The sequence below is a fragment of the Eubalaena glacialis genome, chromosome 9 (assembly GCF_028564815.1).
Source record: "Eubalaena glacialis isolate mEubGla1 chromosome 9, mEubGla1.1.hap2.+ XY, whole genome shotgun sequence".
Classification (NCBI taxonomy): Eukaryota; Metazoa; Chordata; class Mammalia; order Artiodactyla; family Balaenidae; genus Eubalaena; species Eubalaena glacialis.
Window position 1 is genome coordinate 8,191,214 of NC_083724.1, and position 13,963 is coordinate 8,205,176.

The following is a 13,963-nucleotide window of genomic DNA, read 5'->3' on the forward strand; positions in this document are numbered from 1 at the left end:
ACCTCCTGTGGACCAAATCCCTAGTCTTAAGGCCTGATCAACAGTGCAAATTCTGTGATGAGGAATTTCACTCATTATGTGTTTGTGACAGGAAATCAGAGTCGATAGAAGTCATTTGTCTTGTGCAACTACATGTCTTGTGGAACTCGTGACAGATGGCGGCACCGCGTCTAGTCTGGATTTCAACTGGCGAGTGAGTGACTCGACTTCACTGCTGCTGAGAAAGCACCAAGACCCCTTATTTTTTGCTTTCTCCCTAGAAAGCTGTTTGAATGAAATGAACCTTGTGATTCTGACAGACAGATTTATAAAACATCCTGGATAGCAGGCAGGTTTTACACAGCGATGTACACCCATTGAACAGCTGCCGTTTAACCTGGTGGATGGCTCAGCATGAGGAGAGTCTGGAGGGTCAGGCACGGAGGTCTCACTGGGGTCATCTCTGGTGGTGGTTCTATGGGTGACTGTTTTGATCTGCCCACTTGTGTTTTCTACCACCTCTATAAAGAGCTTGTATTCCTGGAGAAGTAAACTGGAAGAGCAACCACGTGGGAGTGCCAATGTCACAGTAGGGATGCTTCTTTGCTTAATTAAAGCAGAGAAAAACAACTGCTGCAGAATGGCTTTACTAACTGGCTTCAAGAAGGGGGTAGGGCTTCCCTGGTGGCGCAGTGGTTAAGAATCCGCCTGCCAATGCAGGGGACACAGGTTCAAGCCCTGGTCTGGGAGGATCCCACATGCCGCGGAGCAACTGGGCCCGTGAGCCACAATTACTGAGCCTGCGCGCCTGGAGCCTGTGCTCCACAACAAGAGAGGCAGCGATAGTGAGAGGCCCGTGCACCGTGATGAAGAGTGGCCCCCGTTTGCCACAACTAGAGAAAGCCCTCGCACAGAAACGAAGACACAACACAGCCATAAATAAATAAATAAATAAATTAAAAAAAAAAAAAAAAAATTGTTAAAAAAAAAAAAAAAAAGAAGGGGGTAAATATCCAGTTAAACACGGAATGCAGGAATGGAGCCGCTACTGGTCTCCATGCAGACCTCTGTTTAGTGAGTGTCCCAGGGGAGGAGCTTTGCGGGCAGTTGTGGTACCAGCACGCGGTGTCCCGGAGCGGGAAATGAGGGTCTTACCAGTGGGCCGGGCTCACCTTCTTAATGAGGTCTTGTCCGTTAGTGCAGACGTCATTCACCCGGTCCTTGTGGACAGTGAAGTCCGTCTCGAAGGCTTCATGTTTCTTCAGTAAGCCCTGGAGGGGAAACAGCAAGGTTTGCTACTGAGAGCCTGGTATGTGCGGTGGGCCAGGTCCCGGCCACAGAGGAGCAGGGCTGGAAGGTGCCCGCACATGCACCCCAGTCCAGCTGGGGCTCAGACAACAGACAGGTACAGAATAAATAGGAAATCCTAGAACAGTAAAATGAGGACACCGCGCGCATAACCAGGGGTGGGGGGCTCGGGAAGGCCTTTCTGAAGCGGTGAGGCTCCTGCCAGCCAACCAGCACAGGCCCCTCTTGCCCTGTCGGAGGCCCCAGAATGGATACCGAGCAACCTTAAAATAAGCACCAACCGAACAGCGACACCCACCCTAAGGTTTAACCCGAGCACATCTCCTGAGGGACCTCCCAAATCTTGTCTTTTCCTCCATACAGTTGAAGTGCTGGAGACAACACCCCTTGTGTCGGCTTCCAGGGAACACAGCGATGCAGAGAACAGGAAACCACTGACTGCACCTGCCTCCTACCTGCGTCCCCCAACTAGCTGAACAGGATTCCCAGCGGGAGGAGCCCAGCTCTGGGGCTACCCTGACTCTCAGGAATGCTAACTCTGCCTCCACAGCTGGCGGCACGGACGGAGGAACACCCGACCACAACGTGCAGTTCCTCCTATGAAGAGGGGAGTCGCCTCACCCCCGAGACCCGGGGCTGCTCTGTCCCACAGGCTACGCCTTAGGATCCCTGCAGCCTTGCCTTTGCCTCTTTGAACGCTGCCTGAAGAAGCTGATCTAAGCTGCCAGATGGTGAGAGGCCACATGGAGGGGACTGAGACGTCCCAGCTGGAGCCACCTGAGTGACATCACCGTGCACCTCTCAGCCCAGCTGCCTTCTGCCTCAGTGCAGCTGTGTGAGAGGGTCCCAGTGAGAGCAGCAGAGGCAATGCCCATCAATGCACAGAATCGTGGGAAATAGACTGTTGTTTTTAGGGTTGTGACACAGCAATAGGTAACCTATGTATTTAAGAAATACGTTACGGGTTGAACTGTGTCCCCCCCAAAGATATGGGTTCAAACCTTAGCACCTAGGAATGTGGAAATGAGTTCTCTGCAGATGCAATCAAGTTAAGACAGGTCATCAGGGTGGGTCCTAATCCAATATGACTGGTGTCCTACATATATAACAAGAGGGAAATCTGGACACAGACACACCCAGACAGAATGCCACGGGAACACAAAGACACAGAGGGAAGACAGCCACGTGAAAGCACAGGCAGAGATTCGAGTTACGCTGCCACAAGCCCAGCTACCAGAAGCTGGAAGAGGCAAGAAAGGGTCCTCTCCTAGAAGCTTCGGAGAGAGCAAGGCCCTGTCGACACCTTGATCACAGACCTCTAGCTCTCCAAACTAGGACAAAACAAGTTTCTATTGTTTCAAAGCCACTCAGTTTGTGGTACTTTGCTAAGGCAGCCCCAAGAAACTAACAGGGTACTAGTAACCTGTGGTTAATGATACCAACCACACTGCTGGGCTGACAGCAGGACTCCATGAACTGGGGCTGACAAAGTCACCCCAATTTTGTCTACAGAGGGGCAGCGTCTCTCGCGTGGGATCCTGAGGACTGAGACCAGCCAACGAGACGCTGGCTGCCGGCTCCGAGAGCTCTCCTGGTAAGAGCACGGCCACCGAGCAAGCTGGCAGGAAAAGGGTGGAGCGGGCAGCTGCTAGGAGGGAAGAAGCAGGCAGCATCTCCAGTTTCTCTGACCTGGATGGCAGCAAGAGTGTCTCCATAATCTTCACTGGCCACCAGGGTCATCTTCTCATTGATCCAGGCTTCCTCCTCCTCCACGTTGGCTACAAACTGCTGATATTCCAAGGACTCTTCTAGCCGCTGGCCCCTAATCACAGGGGACAGTATAAAATCAGCCATAATCTCCTCTAACCTGGATGCTTAAAAACACGAATGATGAGTGCGGGATGTAAACGGTTCATTCGAGCCCTCTTCCTAATACAAAGCAGAGAGTGCTGGTCCAACACGCAATTCTGGAACCATCTGCTCGGTCCGGATTCACATAACGGGACCAGCTCGGCGTGGGCCTGTCAGAGCAAGCCAGGCGTGGTGCTGGCACAGCCAAGAGGCGGGCCCCCCCGCTGCCCATGCCCCGCCCGCTCACCGGGCGGCCGCCAGCTGCTTCAGCTCCTTCCAGTGCTCCATGAACTGCGCCAGGCGCTGCTCAATCTCCTCCTTCCCGATGGTGTTGTCATCGGACAGCTTCTTTCCGGTGTCCAGGACACCCTGACAGGCAAGAACGACTGGATCAACAGATGCTTCCAGGAAAGGGCCTCGACATCAAATTCAGGCCTTCTCCACCCCGCTGTGGGATGAGGGGCCATAACCACGGTAGAGACCTCGGTGAGACGGGCTCACCTGGACCCATTCAAGCCCCGCTGCCCGCTCGGCCAGGAGAGGCCCTCCTCACCTGAATCGCCGGCTCGTGGGCAGCCAGTTCTGCCTCCAAACGTTTGTGCTTCTTCCTCAGGTTCTGAACGCCCGTCAGGTCGCGGCCGTAGTCCTCCGAGCTCACCAGCAGCTTCTTCTCCCTGGGCAGCACAGGCGGGCGGTCAGCCTCTGCACCTGCGTATCTTCAGCTGGAGACGTGCAGTCAAAGAGCGTGAAGCTCACAGACCCCGTGATGTCCTTCACCTGCATCTACCCATCTCTCCGGGAAAGTCCTTCAGAAGCCAGGCTTCTGGGGAAAAAAGCCTCTACTTCCTCAATGAACGGGGTCCACGTACGTCTCCAGGAGCACCTCCTGCGTCCGACTCTGCAAAGGGTCGGGGTGCACTGGAGAACAAGGAGGTGCCACTGCTGTCGCCCTATCAATCCTACCTGATCAAATACACACGTATCACACGCGGTAACATATGAAAATGCTAATGTAAACAGCGTTTTAAGGCAGTGAATTGAGAGGATCCTGTCCTTAAAAATGGTCTGTTTATAGGCTACATCATCTGGAAAAGGCAGACTGAAATTCTGGGGGAGGGGAGATAAAAACAAACAAGACGAACTTTTCTTCCTCCAAGCAGCAATCTTCCCCAGGAGATCAGACCATCTTTTCCAGATGGGAACTCACTAATGTCGCCAGTGACCTAAGGGCAGGGACTAGACAAGCCCTGGACGCCATCACACACACCGCCACGTGGAGGCCGTGGCTGACCACTATCACCGCATGCCCAGACACCAGGAGGGGGAGCCGGGGCGTCTCACCGCGGCTGTGCGGTGAGGCTGGGACCAGCCGGGCACAGCTGCCGAGTCCGTGCCATTTCTGACCCACTTCCCATCTCACCACCACGGTCCAGGAGAGGATTAGCCCGGGGTCCCTAACGTCCCCCGTGAAAGGCTCCGAGGGCACCGAGGGGACCCGGAGCGGGGCGCGTACTTGATCCAGGACTCCTCGTCGTCCATGTCCCGGAAGAACTGGTGCAGGCGGTGGGACTCGTTCAGCCTGGCTCGCCGGGAGGCCGCCATGCTCTTGATCTTCTGGAAACGGCCGTTGATGGTGTCCCGCTTGTCCTTCACTTGGGAGGTGTCGAAGGCACTGCTGGTCATCAGGCTGTCGGCCTGGCTGTTCAGGTCCTTCAGGCGATCCTGGGCAGGGGACACGACGGAGGGATCAGAGATCTGGGTCACCCACGAATTATCTGCTTGTAAACCAGAACTTGGGACTTCTTCACTGACGGGTTGGTTTAAGATTTATTCAGGTTACTCTCAAAGTGTGGTATATGGACCCCTAGAGTTCTAAGAGATCAAAACTACTTTCATAACAATACAAAAACATGATCTGCCTTTTTTACTGTGTTAACATTTGCACTGATGGTGCAAAATCCACGGTAGGGGTGGCGCTGCTCAAGGCAGTGGCAAACTATGAGCAGAAATCCAGCTCTTCACTGCCACGCACTCCCAGTAGAAATCGCTGTTTCACTTAAGAACATCCTTAAAAAAGCAGCAAAGTTGTTAATTTTATTAAGTCTCCATCTTTGAGTACGTGTCGTTTTAATATCCTATCTGATAAAACGGGGAACCCACACAAAGCACTTCCGCCGAGTGCCGAAGTTCAAAGACTGTGCTGAGGAGAAGCACGTGTTCCGAGGTGAACTGGCCACTTCTTCCATGGACCGTCAGTTTCACTTGAGAGAACGGCCAACAGACAAACTATGGTCATTCTGACTTTGGGAGCTGACAAATACTTTGTCGAGAATGAATAAAGTGAACCTGTCACTTTAAGGAAAACTGAGTTTGCTGCTAATGATAAAATTCAAACTTTCATGAGGAAATTAGAATTTTGGAAAATTGGCATCCACCTCCGTGAGCCTGACAGCTTCCCGATACGTGTAGATTTTTCCGTTGAGACTGGCTGTGATGTTAACGAACGTGATGTTTGATCCCATATACAGACATGCGTCAACATTTAGAAGATCTAAACTCTGCGAATCAATATTTCCCAAATGATTCTGTAACCTCAGGCCTGAGTAAATGATCCATTCAAAGTCCAAGATGGACCAGTGGATTTAAATATAAACAGTATGAAAAGCTGACAGTGCTTCAGAGTCCACTTTCCAACTAACCTTTAGAAACTACCACTTACTGAGTTGGATGTAGTATCAAAAAGTATCCACAATTATCTGAATTAAAATACTACTCCCTCCTCTACCTGTGTGAGGCTGTATTTTCATCACACACAACAAACTGAATTCAGAAGCAGCTATAAGAATCCAGCTGTCTTCTATCAAGCTGGACATCAAAGAGATTTGCAAAACATGTAACCAGTGTGACTCTTCTTGCTATATTTTTGTTTTTGGAAAAACAGAGACATTATACATAAAAAATGTTACTTACGTTAACTTGTGATGGGTTTATTATTTTAAACGAATTAATACATTTTTCTCAGTTTTCTTACATTGCTACAATTCATAGACCTTATTCAGATTTCACCAATTTTTATATGCATTTGTGTGTCTCCGTGAGTATGTGCATGTAGTTCCATGCAGTTTTACCGTATGTGTAGATTTACGTAACTACCGCCAAGATCAAGATATGGACCTTGTTCTGAGAGCACAAAGGAACTTCCTTATAGTCTTTACAGTTGTACCCCTACCCTGTCCCTAACTCCTGGCAACCACTAATCTGTTCTCCATCTCTATAATCTGTCATTTTGAGAATATCATATAAATGAAATCATACAGTAGGTAACCTTTTGAAATTATTTTTTAATTTTTTTGAAATTATTTTTAAAAAATTTAACTCTAAAAATTTAATTTTTAATAATGGCAAACACCAATAGATAAAACCTACATAACTAATTCTCCTAGGGGCTCTCGATAATAGTTCAAAGCACAAAATGGCCCCGAGACCACAACGTTTGAGCACCTTGGCTTTAAGGGATGAACATCACTGTCCTTCCCCAAATGCGCCACGTCTCCTTAGAGTCACGCACGGCCGTGTCCCAGAGCCCGGCCTGGCGCCCCCTCTGCTTACCTCATGCGCAGAGATGTCCGCCTCCAGCAGTTGATGTTTTTTTAGCAGGTTGTTCACAGAAGCCAGGTCTTTGCCATAATCCTCAGAGGCCAGCAGGGCTTCCACCTGGCGATGAAACATGAAAGGGAAGGCTACTGTCTGGAGCACATTCCGTGTCCTGGCGAACCCAGGATGCCCACTCGTCCCCCAGGCCCCCGTCTGGACAGCTGCAAACTTCCCCACCACACGCTGCTGTTGTGCCGGCTCGGCGTGGACCCTCCCCTGGGCAGAGAGGCGGCAGCTCGGGCAAAGACTACTGTACAGAGATGTTCACTGCAGCAAAACGTATCCCCCAAAGCTGGGAGCACCAGCGTGGCCCACAGTATGGGAATGGTTAAATTATGGCCTAACTCTGTGATGGTCTAAGGCAGTTATTCAAATGTTCAGGAAGACTTTTTCATGGCTTGAAATAACACCACCAATACGTACTGATGAAAAATTACGTTATGAGCTCAAATACAGATAAAAGTACAGCTACACATAAAGTCACGGAGATAGGTGTAGATCAGATAGATACAGAATAGTGGTCTTTAAAATTTTTTTATTTCTTTTTACTTTCTGTACTCTCTGAACAGTCGACAGAGACCGCAGGACTAACTCTGGCCTCCGGGCTCTTTGCTGTTCTGGTTTCTCTCTGGGCACCGCGAGAGCGGCCTGCACACAGACCCCACCACCCATTCCTGTTTGCGTTTTCCTGCGGAAACAAGTGACCCACGTCCAACCAGAGACAAGCTCTCTCTTCTGTAAACATTCCCTCCCTCTGACTACAAACCCCTCAGAGTACACAGCTCACACCTGATGATGATTTCTGTTAATAAAAGGGACGTCGGGAGAGCCCTGCCTTTCCACGGACTCCTCCAGTGGGGAAGGGAAGCCCCGCGGCCTCACCTCAGAGAGCCAGAAGTCAAAGTCCTTGACCCCAGTGGGGAAGGGAAGCCCCGCGGCCTCACCTCAGAGAGCCAGAAGTCAAAGTCCTTGATCCCAGTGTTGAAGTTCTGCTGCTTGTTGGCTTCCTTCAGCTTCTGGCTCTTCTCAGCCGACTTCTGCACCAGGAACTGCCACTGGTCAGCTAAGGCGGCCAGCCGGGCCTGGGCAAGAGAAGGGAGCCGTTGGAGGTGGCCAACTCCACGGTCCGTGCCCTCTCTGGAAGCCGACTTGACGCCCCTCACAGAGGAGGATGGAAGATGCTCACAGGAGCCACTCTCACTAGCATCCCCTCAGCAACACAGCCAGAAGTCTTCTGTTTATTTTCCTAAGACTGCATTCCAGAGTCATCATCAAGCTGACGGTGACGCTGAAAGTCAAATCCAGCCCCCTCTTCTTCCCGGGCCAGGAGGGGAGCTGGGGGACGGCGTACCTTGACGGCGTCCTCGCTGCCGGCACAGGCCCCGCGGTCAATGAGGGAGTTGCCCATGTCGATAACCCCTCGAATCCGGTCCGCGTTGGCGTGCAGTTCTGCTTCGAAGGCCTGATGCTTCTGGTGCTTGCTCTGAAAACACCAAAGAAACCCTGCCACAACCTTTCGAAACCAGGTCCTGCTAGGCTCTGTCTTTTCAGGGAGAAGGGGTTCTCAGAAGGGAGGGAGTGGTAGCAGACTTGAACAACTAGGGGCAAGTGTCAACATTTTTATAGAAGGTGATCACAGAATCTGTGCAAAACACTTCAGGGGTCAGTCTGATGGAAGTTCAGCAGAAGGTCCGAGCTGGGAGACAGGAAATGCACCAGCTCAGGAGTAGGTGAATTGAGTCAACTCCTAAATCAGCTAGACTAGCTATCTGTGAGTGAAATCCTAGAATTATACACTTTCTAACATTTTGCAGGAGCTGGTAACGGCCAACTGTAGTTTTGAATCTACTTGTGCATCAATTTCCATCCACGGCTTTCTCCTTAGTGGAAAGCAGCTCTAACTAATAACACACATATGGCCCTCTCATCACCTAAGGTGGCAGGCACTATGAAATAAGGTATCCGAGGGCCAGCCTCCCCTCCGTCGACAGAGAAGAAGGCTACAGCTGCCGCAAACCTTGGCTTTGCCAGCTTCTCATCTGGCAGCTGCAATCAATCAAAACTGCTGGATTTGTCAAAATCCAGGCTTGACTGTACGTAAGAATTTCTTTTTGCTAGAAGAGAGGGCTGGGAGGATGATGGGCATCTGAGGCTGGGGGGCACCACGGGAGACAAGTGGGAGGACACAGCTGTGGGGCAGTTCTGGGTGAGAAATGCAGGGTTGCAGGCAAGAATGTGATCTGGGGAAAAAAGAACTAAAAGGAAAAAAGCAGTACAACTGGGGAAGGATTCTGCGTCAAATGTTTCATTTCAGGGGCAGCAACTGTCAAAAGATGGAGCCATGTGGCTGGCGAAATGCAGCACCAACATGAAGCGTCCTTGCACCAACTCTGTGCCCAAGCCCAACTACAGAAACAAAAAGAGTCTCAAATGCCCACGCATCCTGACAAAAGCCCCTCTTCTTCTGTTTCTTGTTCTGATCGTTCTTTGGCTCAATTCCCATCCATTCTATTTCTTCATTTCTTCCATCCATTTAGGCAACTTCTAAGCTACGTTTTGACTGGAAAGTCTCTTTCACTGCCCCTTGGGTAATGTTCACTTTTATCTTAACTTCTCACCCCCAGTTCCTCTTAGACTTAGGAAGCAGATCACCTGCCTCTCTGTGGATCTCTAGCTGTCCCTCTCCAGTGACCAGCACTTCTGGATGCCAGACTGTGTGGGCAACGAAACTCTCACACCTGGCCCTGCCCTAGTCCACCGAGAGCCACGAGCCCAGAGCAAGAGGAACCCAAGTTTACACAGAAAAAGCTATTTCATTTTTTAAAAGAAGCACACCTCTTAAAAGAAAGCAGTCAACTACTGCCCCCCAAATCAAACATTGTACAGAACTTGCCTAAGTGATAAATTGGGAGGGGAGAGGGGGAGTGAAGGGTTGCAGGCTAATTACAACAGAGAAAGCCACATCCCACGGGGACACTTGAATGGAGGCTGACGGATGATTAGAAATGAAAAGCGTGGATGAGGAGACACCGGCAGAATCTACAATTACGAGAATCTACACACAAGAGCACAAACACTGGAGCTCGTTTAACTAAAACTCTTAAAAAAAAAACATAAAACTTACCAGCAGCTTGGAAAGCTACAAAAATAGATTAAAATAACAAGAGTTCAGTACACTTATGTGAATATGCATATCAGCTATTCAACAGAAACTCATTTTGCTGTCGTACTTCCCCTGGGAAGGTGAGCATTCAGGAACAGCAAATACAAGGGGGCCTTTTCTGCAGACTCTTTAATAGCAGACATGGTTTCAACAGAGGCAAATGAGGAAAGCGGCTTCTGAAACGGCTCTCATCATTTAAGTGAGGCTTTCCCACTGGTTCATCTTATTAAAATACTTTTTCTTGGCATCACTGGGGGTATGAGGAAGTTGTCTTAGAGGTATCTCCCTCTTTTAAAAATATTGATCTACTCAATAACACAGGCTACTTCGGAGATAAACAGCTAATCTGTTCAGCTCACCTGGATGTTGGTAGGATCCTTATATGACTCATCACTTGCAGTCTGTAATTTTTCGCTGATCCAAGCTTCAATCTCATCCACATCCCGGCTGAACTGCTGGAGAGTCTGCGATTCTCCCAGCTTTGACCTTTTCTCAATCATCTGGGCTTTAAGACGTCGCCACCTGAGAAAGTGAAACCGAGAGCAAAGGTGAGCACCCCACAGAACTAGACAGGCTGGGCCGCTCACACAAGGGCGGCAAGACCCGTCGGCTGCACAGACCACCCACCTGTCCAGAACCTCATTGCGCCGGCTGGAGATGTCGCCTTTGGCGTAGTGGCCGCCGGCGATGAGCTGGTCGGCAAAGGACTGCAGGGCGGCGATCTTCTCCTCCTGTCAGCAAACAGAGGCGTGAGGTCAAGGCGGGCAAGACGACTCTGCCTCGCCTGGACTGCAGGTCTCGAGAAGAGAATGGTTATTTTGGGTGACTAGCTGGTGACGGGATCAGAATACACTGACACTCTAGAAGCAGGAGTGTAAAAAGCCAGAGGAAAGCTTGATTTCAATCATTATTAGAGTAGAGTTTAACTCAAGAAGATTCCAGGTCACGCTGGGGTGGGGCCGGGGCTTGAGCACCAGCAGACGTCACGTACAAAATTAGGTTTCATAAGAAAACATTGTCCGATTTTCAACAAAATGGTTTATAAGCCTAAGAGTTTTGCATCTTTCTGGTTTACATTCATGGATTCACTTACCTACCCATAAGTTTGTTTTTCTTCCCTTTCGGTATAAAATTTTTTCCCTGTGGCATCTCTGTTATTAAAACCTCAGAAATGGGACTTCCCTGGTGGCGCAGTGGTTAAGAATCCGCCTACCAATGCAGGGGACACGGGTTTGAACTCTGGTCCGGGAAGATCCCACATGCTGCGGAGCAACTAAGCCCGTGTGCCACAACTTCGGAAGCCCAATCGCCTAGAGCCTGTGCTCCACAACAAGAGAAGCCACTGCAGTGAGAAGCCCGCGCACCGCAACGAAGAGTAGCCCCCCACTCTCCGCAACTAGAGAAAGCCTGCGCGCAGCCACGAAGACCCAACGCAGCCAAAAATAAATAAATAAAATAACATAGAAAAAGACACAAATTGGATAATATGAACATTTTTAAAAGCATGCCTCAAACAAACAAACAAAACCTCAGAAATGCCAGAATTTATATATAAAGTTTAAAAAACGATTAACGTATGTCACTTTTCCTAGACTGCGGAGCTCTGCACTGGACCCAGTGGGGACCACGCTGCCTCCTCTGTAGTCAACACCAAGTATTTTCATTTGAGGGCGCTACCAAAGCTCTGCAGCTGAGTTAAGCAAACAATAACTATTTTTTTCTCTAGTCACTGGGAAGGGAAAGGAGAATACGCCAACAGAGAGACAGAAGCTGTCCGCCTGGAAAGGCACAGAGGCCTCACCTGGACGTTGATGGCTTTGTCGAAGTCCTCGTGTTTCTTGATCAGCGCCTCCACGCCGTCCAGCGAGTCGCCCCTGTCCTCGGTGCTCAGGAAGGCCTCCCGGGCGGCCATCCAGCTCTCGGCCTGCTCGCAGTCCCGATGGAAGAGCTGCAGGAGGGGAGAGGCCGGTGAGGAGACAGAGCCTGCGGCGGCCAGACACCCGGCCAGACACCCCGCGGCAAACAGGGAGCTACTGGCCAGCACGGGCACCTGCAGCTCAAGGCACTGATCCAACATCATCCTGCGCTGCACCCAGGCCTTCTCCAGGTCTGCACGCTCCTGATCTAGAATACGTAGTTTCTCCTTGATCTCGGGGCTGGCGTAGTGCCCATGAGCCAACAGCTGCTGCCCAAACTGCTCGAAGGCCTGGAAAGTGCCAGCCCTGGCGTCAATTTCCGTCCGGTGTTCCTGCCAAGAGGAGGGAAGGGATTAGGTAACTGGCAGGAGCTGCGCACTCTCACGTCAGCTGCAAAGGTCCTGCCGGCCTGGCAGGGCCACCACGTCTCTGCTGCTCAGCAGGCCCACCTACCTGGTGCCGTTCCAGCAGGGCCTCGGCTCCGGTGACATCCTTGGCTAGCTCGTCTGAGGACACCAACCCTCGGATTCCATTGATCCAAGACATGAGGTCCCTGGAAACCAGATCCACAGAGGAATGGCTATTACGCTACCTGGCAAGCAGGCCTTCTGCCCAGGAAAAGAGAGAACTACATAATTCTTATCTCGGAGGGTTATTTAGGGTTAATCTAGTTAATCTATTGAATGGGGCTAGAACTCCAGGCAAAGTATTTCAAAGCTTCTTGTTTGTCTTATTGAAATAATAAGAAAAGAATTCCTCAGAGGAAAAATGAACAGGTTTATAACTAAAATCTTCTCACCCTACAGAATAACAGGTTCTTACAGACAGTAGCTGTGGTTAAGTTTTCTACAGCTTCAAACGCAAATGCTTTTCTTCAGGATTAAGTTTTTTTTTTTTTTTTTGGCTGTGTGGCTCGTGGGATCTCAGTTCCCCAACCAGTGACTGAACCCGGACTCCCAGCAGTGAAAGTACCGAGTCCTAACCACTGGGCCGCCAGGGAATTCCCAGGATTAAGCCTTGTAAGTGCTAGATGCAGGCATGCATTTAATCCAGCTAGAAAGGCCCCTGGCCCAGAGCCAGCGAGCCGGCTTCTCACCGGAAGTCGCTGAGGAAGCGCTGCAGGTCGTGGGAATCGCCCAGCTTGGCCTTGCGCTGGTCGGCGCGCTTGCCCAGGCTGCTCCACGCCTGGTTCAACTCGGTGCACTTCTCCTGCAGGTCCTCTGCCGACTCGGGGTGGGACTGGATCAGGCGCTCGGCTGTTTCCCCGAGGGAATTCACCTGGGGAAGAAAGCGGTGAGCAGCAGGAAAGGAGGGAGCTCAGCCTCGGGCGGAATCGCAGGAAGGCGGCTCCCCATCCACATCCTCTCACCTTGTCGCCGAGGGCCGCGAGGTCCCTCTCAAAGCCCTCGTGCTTGCGCTGCAGGGCTTGGACACTGGCCAGGTCGTGGCCATAATTGTCTGTGTTTAGAGCCTGATTCTTCTCTTCGATCCACTCTTTGGTTTCGTCAGCATCTCTGTAGGTGAGACACACGTTCAAGTTAATGAGTGCTGAGTACGGCTGCCTTAACCTCAGGTCAAGTAGGGAAACTTCATTTCACTGGCACCAGCACATGTGTCGGTGGCCCACCAACAGCTCTAAACAGCAAGGAACACAAATTGATCCGCTTAGCATTACTGACTGAGAGCGTCCACCAGGTGCCAGAGCACAACCATCGACAAGACCCAGCCGTTACCGTCGGCGGGAACCCAACTGTCGCCTGCTCCTCCCCTGCCAGCCCCGGCCGACCCTCACCTGTGGAACCTCTGCACTTCGTGGGCGCTGCCCAGGAGCTGGCTCCGCTCCTCGGCCAGCTGCTGCAGGGACCGCCAGCGTTCGTTCAGCTCCTGGGGGAGGGCAGCAAAGCGTCAGCCACACCAGACTCTGGGAGAAGGGCCAGAACCAGAGGACTGGTGGCTTAACGTGAAAGGAAAGGCTGGGGCACAGATGATTTCCTGTTTCCAAGCTTCCTAGTTCAGTCGTTGAGCACACCACGACAGCAAAAGTCCAGAAAGTCAGACCCTGCCACAGCTCGCTGGACGCCACGGCGCGAAC

The 13,963-nt window shown here is 51.1% G+C and overlaps 1 protein-coding gene across 5 annotated transcripts in view; it reads right to left on the reverse strand.

Annotated features, from left to right (window-relative positions):
• SPTAN1 (spectrin alpha, non-erythrocytic 1) overlaps positions 1-13,963 on the reverse strand; it is a 59,545-nt gene that overhangs the window by 8,624 nt on the left and 36,958 nt on the right. For 3 of the 5 annotated variants that reach the window (XM_061199826.1, XM_061199825.1, XM_061199823.1), the window contains 17 exons: positions 13,664-13,755; positions 13,241-13,385; positions 12,968-13,149; positions 12,325-12,424; positions 12,006-12,203; positions 11,757-11,903; positions 10,583-10,686; positions 10,315-10,477; positions 9,917-9,931; positions 8,144-8,275; positions 7,737-7,874; positions 6,748-6,852; positions 4,652-4,860; positions 3,692-3,812; positions 3,386-3,507; positions 2,977-3,109; positions 1,152-1,250 (listed from right to left, as the gene is read on the reverse strand). In XM_061199826.1, the coding sequence (XP_061055809.1) occupies positions 1,152-1,250; positions 2,977-3,109; positions 3,386-3,507; positions 3,692-3,812; positions 4,652-4,860; positions 6,748-6,852; positions 7,737-7,874; positions 8,144-8,275; positions 9,917-9,931; positions 10,315-10,477; positions 10,583-10,686; positions 11,757-11,903; positions 12,006-12,203; positions 12,325-12,424; positions 12,968-13,149; positions 13,241-13,385; positions 13,664-13,755 (2,205 nt within the window). The remainder of the gene's footprint in view (positions 1-1,151; positions 1,251-2,976; positions 3,110-3,385; positions 3,508-3,691; positions 3,813-4,651; positions 4,861-6,747; positions 6,853-7,736; positions 7,875-8,143; positions 8,276-9,916; positions 9,932-10,314; positions 10,478-10,582; positions 10,687-11,756; positions 11,904-12,005; positions 12,204-12,324; positions 12,425-12,967; positions 13,150-13,240; positions 13,386-13,663; positions 13,756-13,963) is intronic. The other 2 variants (XM_061199827.1, XM_061199824.1) reach the window with 1 other exon arrangement.